The 24,695-nt window shown below is 38.7% G+C and overlaps 1 protein-coding gene and 1 long non-coding RNA gene across 7 annotated transcripts in view; one reads left to right on the forward strand and one right to left on the reverse strand.

Moving 5' to 3' along the window:
* LOC307155625 overlaps window positions 1-24,695 on the forward strand; it is an 821,100-nt gene that overhangs the window by 746,847 nt on the left and 49,558 nt on the right. The gene's annotated exons all lie outside the window — the stretch shown is intronic.
* LOC307155603 (solute carrier family 24 member 2) overlaps window positions 1-24,695 on the reverse strand; it is a 120,270-nt gene that overhangs the window by 94,996 nt on the left and 579 nt on the right. For all 6 annotated transcript variants that reach the window (XM_079866392.1, XM_079866390.1, XM_079866395.1 and 3 more), the window contains exon 2: window positions 22,520-23,500. In XM_079866392.1, the coding sequence (XP_079722518.1) occupies window positions 22,520-23,386 (867 nt within the window). In that variant the 5' untranslated portion in view covers window positions 23,387-23,500. The remainder of the gene's footprint in view (window positions 1-22,519; window positions 23,501-24,695) is intronic.

Below are 24,695 nucleotides of genomic sequence, written 5' to 3' on the forward strand. Positions count from 1 at the left end.
CATTTAACATATTGTTAATACATTTTGTATAATGTTTACAAAGTTGTATATCATAAACCTGTCATCTCTGACGTTTTGCAATCTTTATAAATAATAATAAGACCATAGTATGACTCAAGTCATGTTTTTCTGTGTTATTAGTAGTAGTAGTTAAGGTGATTGAGTGCTGTATTTCAGTGTTTTACTTCTTTGTGTATATATATTTTAATAAAGAACCTGTTTATTCTCAGTCCTTCATATAGCCCGTGAGTTTTTGGGGGGGTTTTTTTTGGGGGGGTGCCCTTTTTTCAGGTCAGAGCAACTGCCCCTCAAAATTCCTGTGTTATAAATAATAATAAAGCGAGATACCCTGTTGAAATATGTGAGATACATATGTGGTTTATATAAACTGCAAATGTAAAGTATAAATTAAAATGATTGTGACCGATGTAAGGGGGAGGAGAATTGATACGTGTGTCACGTTTAGCCGATAAAACTCTTCCGCATAGGGTACACCCGTGTATCCATGGCTTATGACTCCTCTGGAAGCCTCCTCACTCCTCGATCCTCGCCTCCTCGCGGTGCAATTAGAGAATTGAGATGTCCTTCAAGAAGGCTGAGCTCGATCGGTTTCCGGGTCGGAGAAGCGAGGAAACGAGGAGGGATATTGAGAAGCACCCTATGTGTCGACACACCTCACGGAAGAGAGGGGTGGGGTGAGCACTTGCTCATTATCATTTAAAGAGACATGCTGTGAACAGAGCTGTTTTTGAGGAGGAAAAAAGGGTGTTGTTTTACACAACCATTGAGGAATATTAACCAAATTATGTTACAAACTTTACATGAAGACCCTAAAGAATCATACCAACTTGAGGAAAATGGGCATGCGATGACCCCTTTAAAATGTAACATTCCTTAACATTGTGACTTCCAAGGAAACATTTAACTTGGTGTTACTGCAAGTTATTGCAAGAACAAAGATTACATCAGCTCATATTAATCTGAGCCGTCACAGTGTAACCCTAATAACAACGTATGAGGTATGTGCCTCAAAAATATTCTTGTTGGATGGATGGATGGATGGATGGATAGAATGTATTTAAAAATTAATGATAATAAAAAATGGGAAGTTTGAAAAAATTCTGCGGTCAGAATTCTGCTGACTGAAATAATTTGGTACTTAAACAGGCTTTAATTTTCCATCAAGTGAAGGCTAATCATAACATGTTTGCCCACCCACAAGTCCTCTCAAATTAATGAGAAGAGATAGATCAAAGCTATATATTTTTAATCTCTCTAATCTCCTTATTAGCCTAGTGAAAAAAAAAAAAAACTTTATTGCATAAAATCTTTAAATATATTAAAAGTATATTAGCATCATGCTTTTACCTATTTTCACAATACAACTTTTAACACACTTTAAAATAATTGTGCCGTAGTATATTTAAAAATATATTTTTTATATTAAATATATTTTAGAAAAATATACTTGAAGTGAAAATTATGTTTATTTTTTAAAAGTGTATTTATTTGCACTTTATTAATAATTAAAAACAAGCATACTTTTAACATATTTCTAAAAAGTGCACTATAAGTATACATTGGTAAATATATGCTTAGTTACACTTTTAAGAAATATGCTAAACACAAGCATACTTTTAATATATTTCTAAATAGTATACTAAGTATTTTGGTACTAAATATATGCTTAGTTACACTTTTAAGAAATATGCTAAACACAAGCATACTTTTAATATATTTCTAAAAAGTATACTACAAGTACTTTGGTAATAAATATATGCTTAGTTACATTTTTAAGAAATATGCTAAACACAAGCATATTTTTAGTGAAATTTTAGTGTATTTAAAGAAAACAAACTTATGTTGCTCTTACTTAAAGTAGATTTTATGAGTACTTTGTGTAAAGAGCAATCTGGATAAGACCATATTAAGCAACTATAGGCCGATTTCAAATCTTCCTTTCATAGGCAAGATCATTGAAAAAGTTGTCTTCAATCAGCTGAACAAATTCTTATGCTTGAATGGATACTTTGACAACTTTCAATCTGGTTTCCGACCGCACCACAGCACAGAGACAGCGCTCATAAAGATAATAAACGATATTCGCTTAAATACTGATACAGGCAAATTATCAGTGCTGGTACTACTCGACCTCAGTGCTGCATTTGACACTGTCGATCATAACATACTTCTTGACAGGCTGGAAAACTGGGTGGGGCTTTCTGGGATAGTCCTAAAATGGTTCAGGTCATACTTAGATGGGAGAGGTTATTATGTGAGTATAGGAGACCATAAGTCTGAGTGGACATCCATGACATGCGGAGTCCCTCAAGGCTCAATTCTTGCGCCACTCCTGTTCAACCTGTATATGCTCCCAATGAGCCAAATAATGAGAAAGAACCAAATTGCTTACCACAACTATGCAGACGACACACAGATTTACTTAGCCCTGTCGCCTAACGATTACAGCCCCATTGACTCCCTGTGCCATTGCATTGATGAAGTCAACAGTTGGATGTGTCAAAACTTTCTTCAGTTAAACAAAGACAAAACTGAATTCATTGCATTTGGAAGCAAAGATGAAGTTCTCAAGGTGAACGCATACCTTCACTCTAGGGGTCAAACAACTAAAAATCAAGTCAGGAATCTTGGTGTGACACTAGAGTCAGACCTTAGTTTCAGTAGTCATGTCAAAGCAATAACTAAATCAGCATACTATCATCTGAAAAATATTGCAAGAATTAGATGCTTTGTTTCCAGACAAGACTTAGAGAAACTTGTGCATGCTTTCATCACCAGCAGGGTGGATTATTGTAATGGACTCCTCACTGGCCTTCCCAAAAAGACCACAAGGCAGTTGCAGCTCATACAGAACGCTGCTGCCAGGATTCTGAGCATAACCAGAAAATATGAACATATCACACCAGTCCTCAGGTCTTTACTCTGGCTCCCAGTTAGATTTAGGATTGATTTTAAAATATTATTACTGGTATATGAATCATTCAATGGCCTAGGACCTCAATACATTGCAGATATGCTCACTGAATATAAACCCAACAGATCACGATCATTAGGATCATATCAGCTAGAAATACCAAGGGTTCACTCTAAGCATGGCGAGTCCGCATTTAGCTATTATGCCAGCCGCAACTGGAACCAGCTTCCAGAGGAGATCAGATGTGCTCCTACAGTAGTCACTTTCAAATCCAGACTCAAAACACTTCTGTTTAGCTATGCATTTACTGAATGAGCACTGTGCCACTGTTCGTCCGACTGTTTGTACTGTACTGTATTTTATTTTTCTAAACTGTTTTAATTATTCTTATTTCTTTTTATTATTTTAATTTATTCTATGTAAAGCACTTTGAACTGCCATTGTGTATGAAATGTGCTATATAAATAAACTTTCCTTGCCTTGCCTTGCCTAAGCACATAGCAAAATGATTAAGCTTTTAGTGTGTTTAAAATATATGTACTTTATAAACACTTATACAGGCCTACTGCAATATATTTAAAATATTTATGTATTTATCATTTTAATATTTAAAAAAAATTATTACATTTACAATGTACCAACTTATAATGTATAGGTGGTTTGCAGTCACGTGATTGTGATGACGCGCGGCATTCAAATGGAGGGCAGGAAGTGAAGAGCGTAATGGACGAGATGGAGGAAAGTCTGTACTGTACTACTTTAGACGCTATTACAAGAGAAAGATATAGACAAAAAATCTAAACATATGTTGGATGTGATCCTTGCATTATGAAGAGGAGTGATTTTTCAACTGAATTGAAAGATTTGCCTGTCATTGAGGCTGTCATTCTTTCTTTTTTGTCCTGTGGATTAATCCGTAACGTTAACCCTAACAACCATTCAACGCTGCGGCGCTTCTCGACGTTACTTTTACGGCTGTTTACTTTACATTATTAGGTTAACCACTCTCAAAGGTCCGCCGAAACACCACTAAAGCACTGAAGGCAGCACCCTCAAAACACTTTGTAGGTAGCTTTGCTAACGTTACGCGTTTGTCTTCAGTTACAGGGGGTAACTTACAAACTCAAAGAAAAGAAGAAACAATTACTTTGACTTTACAAAGTTTGGAAACTGGAACGTTACACAAACATAGCCACATAAGTTGTATTAACTCACCTTTGACGAAGTGATCACTGCACACACGGGTATTTCCCGATTCAGCTCCTCCAGACCGCAGAAGTAGGTTTGCAAGCCATTTTTCTGGCGTTTTTTTTTTTTTCGGCCAATTTCTTGCATTTTTCCCCCTTATGAACAACAACTTTTGGTATACGATAAAAACTCCTCATGGTTTGATCGATTTGAGCAACCATAAACGACGCAAAACATAGGCATTTTGAGTTTGTTATAGTGCTTCCTAAATGTAGCAAATCACTTCCTGCCCTCCATCTGCATTTCGTGCCATGGCAACGCAGTAACGTGACGTCATATGCAAACAACCTATTAGAAACATTTGTCAACTATTATTAAGCACTGCAATAAGCATACTTAAAATTAATGTTGTTCACTTTTACTTGTTTGAAGGCTACTTGTAAAAGGTTACTTAAAAGGCTGTTGTCCATTACATGATACGTTTGTACTACTGAAATTACTACAAGGATTTCAACATCATATTATTTGTAATGCATCATAGATACATTTTCCAAAGATGTTTAAAAAAGTTTGTACTTGTTTAAATTCAAACAATAGCATAACACACGTGACTAGTCCTGATTGGTTCCAGAGCCGTTGAATGGTTGTGATTGGTTCTTATGATAATGATCTCTCCTCCCACCTCACTCAGAGCTTCCGTTTATCAGGTATGCTGTGCATGTGTATGTTACTTGAATGTGATTAGATTTAGAAATCTAAATTTAAACTATTAAAAATATATATAGAGCGATTGTGTCTCTTTAGAGGACTAGGAGGAAACCACGAGATTCATATGGATTAGGTGATGTTTTTTGCGATTAACTTTTTGAAATGTGAACAGATTTGGTGAATCGTTTATCGGAGGGATGTAAATCTCACAGGTTTCATTAAAATATGTCAGTTTTTCTTTCGAAGATGAACAAAAGTGAGTTTTTTTGGGGGGGGGGGGGGGGGCTATTAAATCGAAAACATAGTGTTGTTTTTAATTTTACCCAGCTTCTTTAAGTTTGCATGCCATGTGACATTTGGAATCTCATTATATTGTGATTCTAGGCAAGATTTGTATTACATTAAGGATACTTGTCTGTGCCAGTCGTAGTGTAACAGCACGTCTTTTTCAGTTCAGCTACATTCAATTTGACCAATCAGAGCCAAGCTTTTCAAGTCTTCTGAGAGTGTTAAACTTCAAAAGAAGAAAACGAGTCTGCTTCTTCAGGAGAACGCCGCTTCAAGCTGGTGTTGGTGTTACAGCGCAAACAGCGCTGACAAAACAGCTGTTTCCACAGCTCAGAATGTTGCACCTTCAATGAGAATGTGAGTGCTCACATCAGGCTTGCACTTTCGTCCTGTTTGTGTAGCCGCAGTCATCCCTGGGTGCTTCAGCACCAGAGAGAGCAGTTTTTCCTGAAAGAGCAAACACGGTTTGACACTGCGTCTTTTTCAAGACGTCATTCAAACCGTGTGTTTCTGGATGCAGTCGTTTCCTATCCTCATGTGACGGCCACGATCACTGTTTCACATGCCTGGGCTTAAGTGTGCTGAAACTGTGCTTGTGGGTGGCTTATGTTCTCTCTGAGAGCATAACCACGTCGGCACGTTGTTCGTCTTTCTTATTAAGGTTTAAGTGATCAGCGTGCTGTGTGCCGTCGAGCTGCCGGCTGACAGCGCGGGTTGTCACGGCAACCCAGTGCGCGTTGTTTGGAGAGATGCGCGGTCGAGACTCAAGTGCCTTAACGAGGTGGAGTCCCCTCGTTATGCCCCGATCTAGTTGTTCTTCTGGTGCTCCAGAAAAGGGCTATTTCTCCGTATAGCCAGGGTGACCAGAGGATTATAGTGAAGGCTTCCCCGCCCGGTAACCAATCCGTGTGGGCCTCTCAATCCTCTATCTCATCACAAACATGTTGAGACTCTGTTTGAGGGTGGTCATGTTCTCTTATGAGAACGTGACCACGTCAGCACGTTGTTCGTCTTGCCTTTTTCATTAAGGTTGAGCGATCGGCGTGCTGTGTGCCGTCGAATTGATGGCCACATTCACTGTCTCGCATGCCTGGCAGCTTCTGGATGGGATGCTGGTCATTCTCATGATGGATCTAGCATTTCATTCGGGGCTTCAGGTGAGGATTAGATGTCAATCGCTGCATCAGAGAGAGGGCTGTTACGCTCTGGAAATGAAGATGATGCTGAGCTCCCACTATAATGGTGTGCATGCTCATGCTGAATCAGATTCAGACTTGACAGCCATGCTTTCCCGGGTTACACTGGGGGTGCAGTGCAACGCATAATCGCCTTGCCCCGCTCCCGTGCCTTCCCGGATGTGTGTGAAAAACTTTTTGCATTATGGAAGCATTTTGGTGCCAATATGGAAAGCCAAATGTGCCAAAAGCTGCAGAAAGTTTTTTTCCTCTCTCACTACCCTCAATGGTGCTACTGCAGACCACCTCATCCCTGCATGTGACCAAACAGTTATAATGCATGAGGGTAGTTCTGAGTCGGGGTTGAGCTGCGCCTGGTGACTGACCGTGTTAAAGTCACAGCGCTGGCCCACGGCCGGATGATGTCCACCCTAGTGGTCCAGAAGCGCCCCCTGGCTAAACCTTGCAGAGGTGTGAGACATCGCCAAAGTTTGCTTTTTCGATGCTTCCATCGCACAAGGTGGCCTTTCGGCGACACTGTTGGAGACTGTGCCCAGCGCTTCTCCGCAGTTCAAAAGCAGGCTGAGGTAACCAAAAGCTTGTCACAATGTGCTCCCTGAGTCACTGGTGGGCCCTCAGTCTGTTTGTCGCCAAGGATGTCAGTCCCCTGCGAAAAAAAAGAAGAAAAAAAACCTCTGCCACAGCCAGCTCTACTGTGACGTTGAGCTTCGCAGGAAGACGGCACCCCCCGTCTCAGCAGCCCTGAGATGGGCGACCCACAGTCAGCTGCTCTTCCCCGGAGAAGGGCCAGGCAGAGAACTTTTGTTGAATCATACTGTTCCGCCGCTGGCGTCTTCTCTATCTCTGGGTCCCAAGAGAGTGAGGTTGGCGGTGTGCGACGCTATGCCTTGCCACACTCTGCCCCCTCTTGCTTCGCCAGCAGTAGCCTGATGGGCTCGAGGCCATGCCAATGCCGTCTCACTCATCTCCTGCCAATCGGTGGAGTCAGGTTAGTGTTGCACACTCAGACCCCACTTCGGGCCGCTATGCCGTCCGAGTCGGGTCCCTGCATTCCGCCGCGCTGCCCCACCTCGGGTACGTCTGTCGTGCCGTTGGTCCCGCTTGTATGGTGTCTGGGAGCCTGGCTAGCGCTTCCCAGCCCGTCTCGCTGGCTCATCTGTACCATCAGACTCGGCTATGCGATTCAGTTCGCCCGGCATCCCCCGGCCTTCACCGGGCAGAGATTGCAGTCCTACTGGCGAAGGACGCAATCGAGCAGGTCCCTCCAGCCGATACGAAGACCGGCTTCTACAGTCCGTACTTCATTGTACCCAAGAAAAGCGGTGGGTTATGACCTATCTTGGACCTGCGTGTCCTGAACCGGTCCCTTCACAGGCTGCTGTTCAAGATGCTTAAGCAGAACGCATTTTCAAATGCATCCGTCCCCAAGATTGGTTTGCAGCGATCGACCTGAAGGACATGTACTTTCATGTCTCGATTCTCCCTCGACACAGACCGTTTCTTCACTTTGCGTTCGAGGGATGGGCATATCAGTACAAAGTCTTACCCTTCGGGCTGGCACCCATCACCCTGCGTCTTCACGAGAGTTGCGGAGGCGGCCATTGCTCCCATGTGTGAGTGTGGTGTTCGCATTCTCAACTACCTCGACGACTGGCTCATTATGGCCCAGTCGAGAGAGCAGTTGTGCGAACACAGGGACATGGTGCTCAGTCACCTCAGCCACCTAGGGCTTCGGGTCAACTGGGAAAAGATCAAACTCACCCACGGGCAGAGGATCTCTTTTCGCGGTATGGAGTTGGACTCGATCAACATGACAGCGCGCCTCACAGAGGCCCGTGTCCAGTCAGTGTTGAACTGTGTGAGTACGCTCAGACGCAGAACAGCGGCACCACTGAAACTTTTTCAGAGGCTCCTGGGGCATATGGCATCTGCAGCCGTGGTTACGCCGCTGCTATTTGCTATTCAGGCAAAATAGATCATGTGCCGATCAAATAGCAACCCTGCGAATCATCCTCTTTAAGTCACCACTTTACACAGTATTTCTGGAATTCGAGAAAGCATTCAACAGTCTGGATAGGGAAGTGCTGTGGCAACTGATGAGACACTACGGCATACCAGAGAAGTTCACCAACATCATCAAGAACACCTATTCGGGAATGCAATGTAGAATCATACATGAAGGCCAGCTGACAGAGGCTTTTCACATCACAACAGGAGTAAGGCAAGGCTGCTTACTCTCCCCACTTCTATTCCTCTTAGCGGTCGACTGGATCATGCGGCAAGCCACGCACAACAGGCGCAATGGGATCCAGTGGACCCTGTTCACACAACTGGATGACCTAGACTTCGCAGATGAGATCGCATTACTGTCCCAAAACCACCAACAAATGCAAGAGAAATTGAGAGAGGTAGAACAGAAGCAGCCGAGACAGGACTCAATATTAGCATACAGAAGACCAAAGTGCTCTAGGCCAATACAAAGACGCTGGCCAGCTTGATGGTTAACCACCAACCACTAGAGGACGTCAACTCCTTCATTTACCTGGGAAGTGAGGTAGCGAGTGATGGCGGATCAGAAGGAGATGTTAAGAGGAGAATAGGCAAGGCAAGAGATGCATTTGGCATAATGGGGGCCATATGGAGAGCACGTAACATCACACTCAAGACCAAAATACGGCTATTCAACCCTCTACGGATCTGAGACGTGGAAAACAACAAAGAACCTCCTGAATAAGCTACAGTACAAGTCTTCACCAACCACTACCTCAGACGTATTCTTAACATCAGATGGCCTGATAAAATAAAGAATGAAGAGCTGTGGGGAAGAGCAAAGCAGCCTGCAATAGAAGTGGAAATAAAGAAACGAAAATGGGGATGCATTGGGCACACACTGCGGAAACCGAAGAATTCCATCACACGTCAAGCCCTGCAGTGGAACCCACAGGGCAAACGTGGTAGAGGGAGACCAAGAAACACCTGGAGGAGGAGTGTCACAGCCGAGATGGAAAGAGCTGGCTACAGATGGCAAGATCTGGAGAAGTTGACACACAACAGGACGAGGTGGAGAAATATTGTCAGTGGCCTATGCTCCTCCTTGGAGTAACAGGCTTAATTATTCATTTTAATTATTTAAAGCTGCAAGTCACTTGTTTTAGTTGTCCTGGCATACAATATTTTGCACAACTTCTAATTTCCTCTTTGCAACAGAGGTGAAGAGAGTGCATGTTAGCATGACCACAATAGACACGTTCATGGGAAATACCCTAGGTTTAAATAAACCACAATTATCAATATACAACATACCCTCTAATACTCACAGGTTGCTTTATTGCTGCAAATAACTATCAGTGACTTTTTGATTGAAATTTGCTCACTGTAAGTTGTGTTGGGCTTCTTCTAATCTCATGTTCAATGTAACTCATAGAGTGCTGTATAGTGACGACAGACAAGAGGATAAAAATTGACACTCATGTCCAGCTTGATGAAGATATAGCCAAAGCTTTCAAAGGTAAACTGAGAAGACAACGGAATTCTAATGCATTTCTATGCAAATTATTATACATATATTCAAACATGGATACAAAAATGTTAATCATTGGTTAATTTTATATAAATTATACTTCCCTTTCACAGATCCTGTGATAAAGAACTCTTCAAATACAACAGTGTCTGAACTACAAGCCCTCAGTTGCAGAAACCGAGTCGTCCACTTGAAGATGTGACATTCAAACTTTTCTGTTTCTTTGGTTCAGCCATTTGTAGGCCTAAGTTTGTAAATAATGCATTATTCACTTCTGCACATTGTTTTTCCTTAACTTTTATTTTTTCAGAAAATTGCATTGTGATGCTTATTTATTTAGTGATGTAATATTCATAGTGTACTTTTCAGTAATACAGGTATAACTGAAAAGTTCTACAATTTATTTTATAAATATAGCTCTGCTATAGCATTTCACTGATCTTTGTTATAATGTATTTTGTTCAAGAGATTATCTATGCTGCTGTACTTTTTAATGTACTCTTTATTTTGCAATGTGCACAACAAGATACTATATTAAAGTTGTCTTGATTTCAAAGTCTGTGTATGTCTTAACATTTATATTTAATTATTTTTGCACTTTTAATATACTATTTTGAATACTGAATAAAACAGCTTTATAATAAACTATTAGTGTAATGCTAATACATTTTTAATGAGCTGAAATGCTATTTAAATGTTCTTGAAGTACATTCAAATTAAGCTTCAAATATATTATAACTGTAGTTTAAGACATGAAAGTATATTTTTAATGAGCTGTAAAGAAATACACTTAAATGCACTAAATGTACTTGAATTGGTTCCATTTTAGCACAATTTAATATATTAAAGTATAGTGCAAATAGCTTAAAATTGATCTTAAGCATATCTTGAAATACACCTAATATACTTGAAGTTGTTTCAAAATAATACATTTAATATGCACTTAGTATAGTACAATTTAAAATATACTAAAATATACTTAGTAGAAAATGTGTTGTTTCAAAATAGCACACTTCAAGTTAACTAGTCATTAACACACTTGAAGTATACTGATAATTAGTTTGGCTGCAAGTATACTTAGCTTTCTTTTTTTTTTTTTACCAGGGTAACTATAGTTAATAAGGAGATTAGAGAGATTAAAAATGATCACAAAATCCCTAGCAAACACATCACACCTTCCCTTGCACCATTTCATGGTGTGACAGTTTTCACCCTGTGTTAGCGAGATGGGCTACAAATATGTTAATGTTCTTGAAGCCGGAAGAGAACAACAAAAACAACTTCAAGGTCATGGATTTTAATACATAATGAGAAAGGTAAACACATAATAATAAAATGTATACCTTAAATGCAATGTAAGCATTAGATAAAAATGTCTGCCAAATGCATATATGTACTGTACATGTCTGCATCTTCCAACTGCATTTGATGTTTGGATCTTTTACTCAGCCTTGTGTTAATTTGGTTCCCTGTCAATTATTTTTTTACAAACAAACAAACAAATAAAATAAATAAATAAAGGTAGAATACCCAGGCTGCTCTTTTTGATATAATGAAATTATTTACACTGCCAAAATATATGACTTCTTTCAATTCTTCTAAGACAATCAACACTTTTATGTTAATTAAAGCTAAATTGTGTGTGTTTGTGTGTGGGAAGCATATGCAAAGATTGTTGGATAGAGATGAAGTATCTGTTGTTTGAGCATCAGGAAGGAGAGATGAAAATAAAAACCTCTTATTCACAATCTCACAAAAAAGTTTATAGAATAGACATTTATAAAAGTGTGAAACACACAAGCGCTCTTCCAAAATCCATTGAGAAAGCAATTTAAGGATCAGTAAGCAGCAAAATTTTGCTGAATATAAAATGTATATTATATATGATATTACATATATTATATTCTTATATTTTATGATTCATATTATGTAGGCCTACTACATATTTATAATGCTTTTTAAAGCTGTGCACAGATTAATCAGATTAACAGCACACCAGCATCAAATTCTTTTGGAATCATTTGTAAGTCAGGTCTCTTGTGTGATAGTGCTATATAAAGCCAAGCACACACCACAAGATTGAAGTTTGTTGCCCGAAGGCATCTCACGGCAATAGGGGAACATTTTTAAGACACCATGTCAAGATAAAAATAGTACAACTTTTGACATGCATTGCAGCAAATCAATAACAGTTTTAAAATAATGGACTAGTTCGATATCTGGCGGTGGGACAAGATTATTTACATAAATATCCATACTTGCATTATCAAAAAAACGAACGTGGCGTTTATACTTGACGTGTTCACCGTTGCACTATTCTTTGAAAGAAGAGGGGGCGAAGAAATAATAGCAAATAGATATAATAATATTTGAATTCATCTTTCTAAAGTGACACTGTCCAACAGTGAAACCATACAATGTCAGAGAGAGGAAGCCACTCTTTTGCATCCATTGAGTTCACGCTACTAAAACAATTCATGGTGCTATTACAGTTTACAGGTAGTTTCAGTGAATGTAAAATTATCACATTCAATCAGATGTTCGCACAACCAGGAGTCTTTGGTAAAAAAAATATATATATTTTTTTTTAAATATGGTCAATTCGGCCATTGACCTGCATAAAGTCAGCATGAAATGGATTTTGTGATTTACCCTGTTGTGACATAATGTCCAGTGAAACAGTGGGCACTTAGGGCGGGACTTCATTTTGTCCAAGTGGAATTAATTTGATGGTTGAATTGGCAATTTTTATTTCATGGTGATTTTAACATCTTCTGTTTACCAATGATGTATTGACTAATGGTCTGAAAAGAAGATTATAAACAATACTATCCAAACAACATAAAATATACATAAAATATGTTTTCTGTTCTGTAAAGTTAATGATTATTGTATTACGAAGCTATATGAAAATGTTTCAATTCATAAAGGAAAATTGATTTTTAACAAATAATGTTCATATGAAAAAAACTATATTACTATTATGGAGTAGGTTGTGTAAGCTAAATGCTTTTGCATTAACCTTTAACCCGGTCCCAGGCTAAATTAAATTCAAGTTAATTTATGATTTTGCATAGCTATGTCAATTTACATTAGACATAAAAAAAAAAAAAATTCAGAGAAGAGACTTTTCAGAAATTGTAAAGGAAGCTGACGAATGAAGATCAGGAAAATCTTAGTATTCTCCATAGTCTATATTATATTCATACACTCGAGATAAATCCAGATTTACCGGGCAGCTTTTAGAGCTCATACCTCCAAAACTAATTTCCATCTCTTGTCACAAGGTAAGACTAAATCTCTGGGGATAATCGGAACGTCAGTAACAAATCTCACAGAAAGGTCCTTTACCTGAAACAGTATAGATTCAAAGACTCTAATCGCACGAGCCATGACCCAGCGCTGAACCAAGACATTCTTGAGTCATGTTTCACACCGTAAAGAACATACGAATTTACAGCTTCCTAAAGCACCAACCATGTTTTTCCTTCCCTTTAGTTAGGCTGTTTTTCACAAAAGCTTCACCTCACTTCATATCACTATAGAGACCTGTCTGTTGTCAAAGCAATTAGCGTTGAAGAAAGACAGTGGTGGCCATCCTTGACAAATCAGCCTAAACTACCAGGGCACATCTGTTCTACTGCACTTATTATGTCTATAATATTATGTTATTGACATCAGTAAACAGAGATTCCCTACCTCCAGATGAACTTTTCTAACCCTGTATGACTGAAGACTCCATATATGAAATACGACAGCAGATTCGAGCAGAAGTCCGAGGAGCCTTTGATATCCCCATTTTATTCTTTCTTTTAACAGGACATATTTTGTGCAGCTTAACCCAGCAAGGCTTCGCTGACATTTGACATTGTTTAATCCCTTGTGAACAGAATGACACAATGAGCATGATTCCACAATCCAACAATTCCCTACTGCTGCAATACAGTCTCCTTTTAGATCCAGTGCTGCAAGACTCATCCTGGCTGACCTAAGCCCAAAGTATACATCGTTTTTTTACGCGTACGCTGGCACAGGGGTTCTCAATGAGGGGGGTCTCAATAGCCTGGCTGGGGGTCCATGAAATAATTTGCTAAACCTTATTTTATGGGCTGTAAGTCACCTGCAGCCACTTATATTCCAGAGTGACTTATATAATGCATTTAACGTCAAATAAGCAAAACGTACACTTAAAGTTTTTAAAGACATAGTTATCATGTCTGTTAGGCAAGTTTAGGCCTATACCCTGTAGGGCTGCAGTCAACCAAAGAAATGCTTAGTCGACCAAAGTCCTGTCCTGCGCAACGATTAGTCGACAAAAAAAAAAAAAAAAGACGTGATGTTCTGCATTTTGATTGAACATTTATTAAACAATTGTCAGAGCATTTATAAAACAACAACGAAAAAACGTTTTTTTTTTTATTTTATTTTTTTTTTTTATTGACACCTGGGATCCCCCGCGAAACGGTTCTCATTCGCGCTTGAATAAGGCCGGCGACACACTGGCTGCTGGCGTGAGAGTCTCAGCTGCTGTGGCGTGTCTGTTTTTATTTCGGCTCCCATGTTAACAGGTTGGAGTTTGCACACTGCCTGCGTGAGACACGCGTCTCAGGCGCGGCTCGAGCCACGCGGAAAACGCGTGCATGCTAGAAATAGAACCGACGCCTGAGTGTTCCAGCAACGGGAGTGTTCTCTGGCTAGAGCGCAATTAGCGGAGTTTGTATGGACCGAAGTGCATGTCTGAGCTTGTATTGCTGCTGTTGCTTTGACATTGTGGAAAATAGAATAATAGAAACAAAATGTATTAGACTTTTTACCCGTTATTATACATCTAAATTAATCTCGTTTTTAATTTAGGCTAACTTAATTTCGGTTTTCTTTATTTAAATTTCTTTTTTTTTTTAGGCCTATTTACATTTCGTTTTTCTTTATTTCAATTTCGTTTTTCTTTATTTCAATTTCGTTTTTTCTTTATTTAAAGCTCCAGTATGCGACTTTGGTATTTGACCACAAGAGGGCGCAGTTTCCAACAATAACAAAGGCGAAGCTTGATGACGCTATGAAGGAGGTGACGATGGGAGATGTCGTTTTTAATGCGTTTTCACCATCTAGCGATATATCTACATGGAATTAATGAATCATGATCACGGATGAGGTAATTTATTCGTTTTTGTATTACCTGTATGTCTGATCGTATTATTTTATGTCATCATAATTAATGAACTGCAAGGAACGTGAAATGTTATGCTATATTATCCCGTTACAACATACAGCTATTTGTCAAATGATTTGTTTGGTTAATGTTGTGCAGTTTTACGTTTTTATGGTTAATGCCGTGTTGTTTAACGTGTTCAAACCAATATCTAAAAGTAAATTTGAACGAACATTTGCAAGTAATGACTAAATATATTTTTTTAACATCATATCCGATTGTATTTAATTGTACTGCCATAATCTCGGTCACCACACGTGATAAAAAGCCTTACCAAAGTACAAAGAGCAATATAACTTTGTTTATAAGTGCTATTATTGACAGTTGCATGTCTTACCTGTCTCAATACACTCGCGAGAGAGTCTCTGTCAAGTCCAAGATTGACGCGCAGCTCTCTCCATCTCGAAATCGCCTGCCGATATTTATCCGGGTTTTATTCCTCCGTTTGTCACACAGTCCGCGACTCCGCGTGTATCCGAATATGGACGCTTTCGTTTTGTTGGCACTTCAATACTCGCCAAAGAGTTCGTGATCCATAACAGCTATAACCATACAGTCTATGGCTATAACGCTTTAACCACCACTTCCGCATTTGACCATGCGATATTCCGGTGTGGTGGGTCATATTTTTTATTTATTCTTTTTTTATTCTTTGTCAGACGTCTTTATTGTTTATTGTGATAAGAAAAAAAACCTCAATAAAGTTGTTGTAAAAAAAATAAAAAAAAATCCGGTGTGGTGGAATATCCTATCACATGGTCCACACCGGAAAAAAGGATAGAGCGGACATTGCGTCACTGAGGCGCGACATTTCTTTTCCGGGACGGCCAGTTATTTAAAATCGGAATTTCTCTGAAATAAAAAAATCTTTGGAGACTTTTGAGATATTGTAAGTACACAACTGGAGGAAATATATCATACTGTGCAAGTTATTTTCGGAATTTTTTTTACAAAATTCCTACATATTGGAGCTTTAAATTTCATTTTTCTTTATTTAAATTTCGTTTTTTCTGTATTTAAATTAATTTTATTCTTTATTTAAATTTCGTTTTTTTCTTTATTTAAATTTCGTTTTTCTTTATTTAAATCTACCCTTTACTGTGTCAGTAATTTGTTAGTCAGACTCAGAAAAATATTAGACTACCTTAAAAGTATTGCTTAAGTTAACAGACTGTGTGCATTTTATATCACTAGTGCAGTGTCCGTTCTCGGAGAATATAAGCCCTGCTCGCGTGAGGTGCGCCGCTTCCCGCTCGCGCTGTTCTGTAGTTTACTATTAATTCTGAACGTGTCGCATCTCGCGTGTCTGTCTATATTGCACCAAATGCGACACTGCACTCCCTTGTGAAGTCGATTGGATGAACGGTTCTCGAAATAATCAAAATGCAAACAGACAGACAGACACATAGCGATTACTACCTATATTCCTTACTGAGCGCGAAGCAGCAGTGCAGCCAGCCACAGGTGCGGTTCCCGAGTGTTCTATGTGGTGCGCTAAACTGTGGCACTGTTACAAAATAGCCTAAATTAAAGCATTTAAAGTTGGGGATAAAACATAGGCTAATTATATTTAGAATAGGCTACAGTAATATATAACTGCTTATAAAGGAATAAATATCAAGAAGTAAATCAATGAAAATTTCTTTATTGGTGAAAAAAAAAAAAATTCAACTGGTCGACCAATGAGAATGTCAGTCGACCAAGACGGCATCGACCGATTAGTCGACTAAACGACTAAAGTTGACAGCCCTAGTACCCTGAGTTTCGGTTCATTTTTGTGACGCACTCCAGAAAACAGTTCACGGAGACCAAGACTGCAGAAAGTGCATCCTGTTTGTTTTCTTTATTTTACAAAAGAAAAACATTTTGTTGTTATGTTTTACTCTTATCTGTATGACCATAAATAAGTTGTTTCCGCTGCTATAGACCTTATGCGTCAGAGAAACATGCGTGCAGCCATCTTTAGAATTTTGTGTTTGAACTTCTGAAGCTCTGTATATTTACATGGCATTGCTGTCGAAGAGTACTTAACTGGTGAAGTGGATTTTCTTATTGCAGAGTTAACAAAAGATATCATGATCATTGTAATGGGATGTCATAATAAATTACAGTAGACCGTGAAGATTTTAAAACGAGTGGTTTGTTCATAAATTACCTTCATGCTGTGGAAATACAAACCGCAATGAGCGCAGTGCTGAAAAAGGTGGGGCTACATAAGTTCTATAAGGAAAACTATTCAAGTGATCACGTCACTGCCTTACGCTAACACACAACATATCAGTTCTAGTGTTGCTAACTGGACATCACAGCCTATTCATCATGAAACTAAAAATGCATTCAGCTAAAAATAGAAAAAGTTATTCTGTCCAGGCAAGTTTTGTGGAACAACTGATTTAGTGCAAAACAAATTAAATGCGCATGTGTGACCTGCATGTACAGAGTATGCACGGTTACAAAAATCGTGTGATGCGCGTACTATTATGGTGATGAAATTTGAAATTTGAAAATATGAAATTTCGCTAACCTCTTACAATAACAAAGGTGTAGATTGATGACGCAGTGAATAAGCAGAATCATAGAACTTGTCGTCATGCCGAAGGATCTAATAATGTTTATGGATGAGTGAATACATTCATGATTTTTAACATGACTGTGGTATGAAGAGACAGATATCAGCGCCACACGCGAGTCCCGCGGATATAAAGAATGAGGACATTTCATTCTACCGAACTACCCGCAAGTACTGAATTAATACGCAAACTGGTCAGTTTATAACAAAATAAAATTGTGAGGTAACACAGCGCTGTTTCACTTGGTCTACACTATCATACTAAACTGCATTTGAGTGTGTTGAAAGTTATAATGTTATTCTATGTGTTAGTTTGTTGGCTGTATGAGACTAGCAGTAAGCTAGATCAACAGAATAACATACTGATCATATTCTAACATTTCATCATGTTGAGCTATATAACATTGATTTGTTTTATGTAGATTTGGTCACCTGTAGCTCACCTAATAAAGTACATGCAAGAGCGGCGTTGTCAAGTAATGAAGCTCTGTCAAGTCGAAGTTTGTCGCGGACGTGGAGCTCTCGGCATCTCGAAAACGCCACTGATCCTCCATACTGATCCTTGTTTTATTTCTCCTTTTGTCCCAAAGTCTGCTAGCCAAGTTTGCTTAGTTTTTGAATATTTTGATACAAAATTCTTTCATATTATACCTTTAAAGGTGCACTGTGTAATATTTAGGAGGATCTGTTGACAGAAATGCAATATAATATACATAACTATGTTTTCAGTGGTGTGTAAAGACATTACATAATGAACCGTTATGTTTTTATTAACTTAGAATGAGCCGTTTCTATCTACATACACCGCGGGTCCCCTTACATGTTAAGTCACCATTTTCCGCCGTTATGTTTCTACAGTAGCCCTAAACGGACAAACACGTTTCGTCACTATGTTGTTCTTAGTGCAAAGAAACTAGCTAAAATCAGCAAATAAAACAGACACAATGATGAACAAGTAACAATAATATTTGCAAAAACATTTCGTTTTACTGAATAATTAAGTAAACATAATTTCTTACTTTATCTTTGTAAAGAAGCCTCATTGCTTAACTGGCTACTCTCTGCTGTCTCAGACGCCGACACATTTTACTGTCAGTCACCGTCTGTTGGTTGCAATTTGCAACCTCACCACTAGATGCACTAAAAATCACACACTGCACCTTTAAGCCAAGAACAGGCGTTTTAAAAACAGTTATGCGTATTTAAAAGGGACATGGGTAATTTCCCATGTAAATATAGTAGCCAATCATAACAGTGGGCATTTATGCTGTATTAATAATATTTGTTTATTATTAATAATATTAATAATATTATGTTATTTATATTACACCTTAAAAGGCAATGTTACCAGACATCACAATCCTGTTGGAGTATGTGCTGTTGCGGCCATGTGATGTACTAGAGGTAACTGCAAGGATGCTGCTTTCAATAATTGCTGCATTGATCCCAAAGCCAGTTTGCTGAATCTGTGGATGTTTTGAGTTAAATGTGCAAATGGTAAAAAATTGTGCAGAGTGTCCAAATTAAACTGATTAGATGTGTCCTATCACTGTGCAAGCAAAACCTTGAGTTAAAAATCAAATTTTACGTCAACAAAAATTATTTGATTTGATTTATTAGACAAAAAAATTGTGAAATACACTCAAATGTCAAGGATAGCACAATAAAGTTGTCTTCACGAGTGCTTACACAGATACACACGGGAGCGTTTGAAAGCAGGCGTCTATCAGTGGATCCGTCTATCAGTGGATATATTAGGGATGGATATATTTGACATGCTGCGATCAAATTTGACCTCTGACGAAATTCTGACAGTGTCAGAAGATTTGAGTCATAGTCCTGTAGTGTGACATTTCATACAACAACCGTCAAATTGTCTTCGTTTTTCAAAACAGGCCATGACCAAAATTAACGTTTGAGATTTCTTTGTAGCCACCACATGTAATGCAGCTCACTGTCACCGTGTCATTGATTGATGATGTAAAACTCCGGACAAGTTTTCTTGTGTGCGTCCGCTTTTAACGCGTCTTGACTGCCATTAATGACAACTGAGATCTTACAGTGTGACATGGCAAAAAGCAAGGATCATGTTCGTACAGTCTGACAAGCAACAATCTTAAAGGACTATCATTAATTGCACAGTGTGCACCCGGCTTTAATTGATCTAACAGTTTTGAATGATTCACTGTGTCAAAAGCTTTTTGGAGATCCAAGAGTACCATTCCACACATTTTACCTCCATCAATCTGCTTTCTTATAAAATCTGTGAAATAAAGTAAAGAAGTATCAGTTGAATAGGATCTTCTAAAACCTGATTGAAAATCATAAATTAAACCATTCTTTCATACATACTGATACATCTGTTTATACACAACCTTTTCTAAATTTGTTTAAGCCAAACTAAGAATGGAGACAGGATTTCCAGGATCATATCTATTTCCTTTTTTGTATAATGGATTGATCTTTATGCCAGATGTGACTATACCTTTTCCTAAAGAAAGATTTACAGTAAATGCAACAGTTGGAACTATAATATATGCAGCATCTCTTAAAAATCTAGCTGGAATACCATCTAGACACATGAAGATCTTCTAACATATTAGTAATTCTACTGTCACTTTAGTAAAAATGAAACAGTTAGGTAACACCCCCTTTTTTTAGATAAAATCTCTTAACAAAATGAATTCCATACATTCCTTTAATCCTCTCGTTCTCCTTAGTTCTCCTATAAATCAAAAGAGCGTTATTCCAGCTTTTTATTAATTCCATTATTTCCTGATTCATCCAAGGACTAGATCTTTGCTTAACTCTCACCTGTCTAAGGGCGGCAAATCTATCCACTACTTTAAGAAATAAAACGTATATGTCAATTAATTTAACTGCAATGTGTCTACAACTATTGAGGTATTCTGAATGTCATTCCATTTAACTCAATAAGTTGATCTTTAAATGCTTCAATACTATATTGTTTAACAATCTAGTCAGTACTGTTTTATGATTACTACATTTTAATTTACTACGATTTCTTGTACAGAAGATCGCTAATGCCATATTCTATTACTTCCTTCTGAGAAATATACTTTACATCAGACACCAGAATAAGATCTATGGCACTTTCCCCACCTTCCCAAACTAGATTTGTTTATAATTTGGGTTAAATGAAATAATTTACATAATGACTGCAGGGCATTAGAATTATCCTCTATTCTTTTACATATATCATTATTAAAATCCCCCATACAAATACATTCTTTTGTCAAGGCATTATAATTATTTTAAACAAAGTCCCTCGTAAAAATCTTTGGGACGATAACAAACTCCAGACATTATTGGCTTAGTCGCAAGTATTAACAAGTCCAAGAACAATAACTCATATTACAATAACTCACATTAAAATGAATGTCCTATCTAATAAAAATACAAACACCCCTTCCGTGTTTGTTGCGATCCTTCCTAGGTGCGTTATAATTTTATACACATATCATTATCACTTACTGATGAATCTAACCATGTTTCTGTTAAGTAAAAAAGACCCAGTTTACAATTTTTAAGTAACCACCTTAAGATTTTCTTGAGGAACAATAATGGAGAGTAGATCTTTCAGGCGAAATTTGACGTAAACAATGCACAATATGTCAATATTTCACAAATTTAGCTCTGTTGTGGACAAAAAGTGCTGTTTTTCAATGGATGCTTGTCATGGAAATTTTACCCAAGTGCGACGGATTGAATCGATTCCTCTATTTCATAACAAAGGTATGAAGTTGATTTAGCATTTTGTCGTTTGCACAAATTACAATATTACTATTGCTGGAGGGTCTATATTGTAACACCGTAGATTGACACTAAACCCTTAGAGCTTTCAAATGATGTATAATTTGTTATCATTCTCAATATTTTTAGACAGTTTTCTATATAGTAAATGTAAATGATGGTAAACAAATTGACGTCAACCCAGAGTCAAAAGGCTTTTAAGGGACGCTCCTTTGGAAATTGTGAAACTTCTCGTGTGGTGCTTGAAGATGCTTTGACAACTGCAGGGGTTAAGGATTAGGCTCAAGGTTAAACTGCGGTATTAGATCATGATTATTGTTAGTCGAGGCCTCGTTGCAGTAGCAGAGACAAATGGATTACGCTACACAAAGCCTGCAGGATTATTTCGGCTGCATCCATGACTACTGCATCACAAATGAAGAGCTTATGCCTTAATGAAGAACCAAAACACAGGAAACTGCAAGAAAACTATATTCACAGTCATGCATGAGCATATGCATATGTATCTGAGTGTATGCCATAAAGACAACTTCTACCTGTTGCCTGGCAACATTTGAGTTCTGACTCGGGTCCAGTATTGTGTGTTTAGAATTTATATATGTTTCTTCATCATCCTCAGGATCTCTTGTGCATGCCGACAGCTCTATGTTCTGTTGTCCCCCAAATCCTGCAGTCTGACAAAATAACCTTTCAATCACTGTCCACGTATTATTAACCAAATAATAAAAGTCTACGGGACAACGGCCCTCCAGGACAGAAGTTGTAGATCCCTGGCCTACACAACGCCATCAATGTGAGGACTGCGATGAGGACCTCAAGGGCTGAGAGCGGCTATTGGTATAGGGCCTAGTACAAGATTACTATTGCATAGTTAAAAAGAAATAGGCCTAATCATTTGCATTTTTCTGCTTATCCATTGGTCTTCAAACTTTGGTATCTTTGGATTTGGGAAGCTGGTTGGGTCATTGTGGTATTTCCTATTACTTCACTAATCCTACCCAGAAATACCTCTCTACAGTCAGACCAGTGACCAACTTACGTTTCCAATCCCCAATTCAAATGGGGGGGGGGGGGGGGGGGGGGTCTACAGTGGTTGGACAGACAGAGGAAGGAAGAGATGTTGTCAACTCACCTTTGGCTGAGCCTCCACTTCCACCACCTGGTTTCTGTTCGTGACGCTCTTGACAAGAGTCTCTACCGTCCCATTGAACTTCATGAAGAGCACATAGGTGGCGTAGACGAGCAGCATGCTGATACTCTCCAAGTACGTGATGTAGTTATCCAGGAAGAAAACTATGAGCATAATGAGGCCGATGATGTAGAAGGTGACGTCCCTGAAAAGAGGCCACCACGTCAGGTTCAGGATCTCCTTCGAGAATACAGCACACATTCCAATGACGAACAAGATGTTGAACACAGCGGAGCCGACAATGGTTCCGATGCCCACATTACTGTGGGAAATGAATACGCCGATGACGGAGGTGAAGAGCTCAGGAGCCGAGCCCCCGGCCGCCATAAAGGTGGCGCCCGCTACGTCATCTGAGATTTTGAGTTTCTCTGTGATGACTGTGAGCGCGGGGACAAAAAACTCGTCACAAACGATGGCAAGGGCAATGAACATGTAGATCATGCCGAACATGTGTAACACGACAGCGCCACGCCGACGGTCCTCTAGGCTGAACAGGTCAGTCGGATAGTCCCCTTGACTCTCGTTTGACTCTGCGGACGAGCGCATGGCTATGGGCGTGTCCTCCGAGAGGTTACTGTAGTAACCCAGGTGTGTGGATAGCAGTGTTCTGTGTGGGGCGTGGCTCTGAAGCCCCTCCCACTGAGCAGTAGAGTGCCACGAGAAGGCCACTGCACTTATTGCTACGAGACTGATGAGGAGGCTGATCACCCGCGCAGGCCTGAGTTTTCTCCATAAGCGCTGGCGGGCACAAACAATCTGACTGTGCTGCACGTCGGAGGCCATGGCCATTCTCTCTGCTTCAACACTCATGTGCTCTCTTGTTACGCTACGGTTAGGCTTAGCGCATGCTGAGAATGCTACTTGTACAATAAATCTGTAGAATCCAGATGTCCTTCAGCACACCAGAGGCTTCCTCATATTAGCCTGAGAAAAATAATCACACAGAAAGGGTGGGGTGGGGGTTAATCACACATCACACAAAGCCAACAAGATCTATGCTGCCAGGTCAGTGTCCGTGCAATACGTATGTCCAAGTGCACTAAGTAAATGGTGTGTGTGTGTGTGTGTGTGCAATGTGTGAATCTGTGAGCATCTGCGATCGCTGACTTGCTCTTACTCACAGCTGCGTCTGCATTTTCAAGGTCACAGTGAAACAGCACAATGTCAAAAGCATGTCTGCATCCCTCTCATGCCCTACGCAGCAGTTTCACAGCATGAACCTTATATAACCAAAAATAAGATCTAAATAAAAGCTCAAATTCTTCAACAGCGATACTACTGCCTTTGCCATTCTACTGACTGCCATGAACACAAATGTTTTCACTTTGACACATTATTATCTATAAAAATGTTTTCTGAAGACCTAGATTTATTAGATCGCCACATAACAATGATTCTGAACATCTGAATGAAACATTCAGAGTTTAATTTTAGATCTACTCCTGCCAGTGTTAAAACACATTTAAAAGCCTTTTCTTCCTCACTAGATCAAGACTATTCCTTCCTCAATGATCATGATATTAGAATACTAGAATGAATTAAAGTAATGAGGTCTGATTAAAATAGGTCTTTTATTTACATATTTTCTTTAAAGCATATTAAAGTGATTTACTAGTATGGCCTTATATTGTATTGAAGCATTTATAGGCTTAGTGGCTGGAAAAAATACAAATTAAGTGCTAAATTGTAAAAAAAAAATAAAAAAAAACATTGTCCAGAAACGATAGTGCAGTACAAAAACTGGAAGTGTTGAGTCAGTTGGTAAGTATGTTTAGTTAGCTGTACTAAATCTGTCTTTATTTTGTTTTACTTTTACTGAAAATAATACATATTCTTAGTATTACAAATAATAGTTGTATTAATAAGTATTATCATAATAATGGAAAATTGGAGTTGGTTTAATTTGTTGTTTTGTGAATACTGATATTTGGATAGGCTATATGTAGGTAAATAATTAAATACATAAACATATGTATTTCTCTAAACTCCTTACTATGCTCGTCGCGTTGTTATTCTCTCTCTCCAAGTCATTTGTCATTCATGTTATGAACATCAGTAAATTTTTTCCATGCGTGGCAATGTCACTTCTAATAATGCTGTCATTTATCATGCTGTTATT

Source organism: Squalius cephalus, assembly GCF_949319135.1.
Source record: "Squalius cephalus genome assembly, chromosome: 3".
Taxonomy (NCBI): Eukaryota; Metazoa; Chordata; class Actinopteri; order Cypriniformes; family Leuciscidae; genus Squalius; species Squalius cephalus.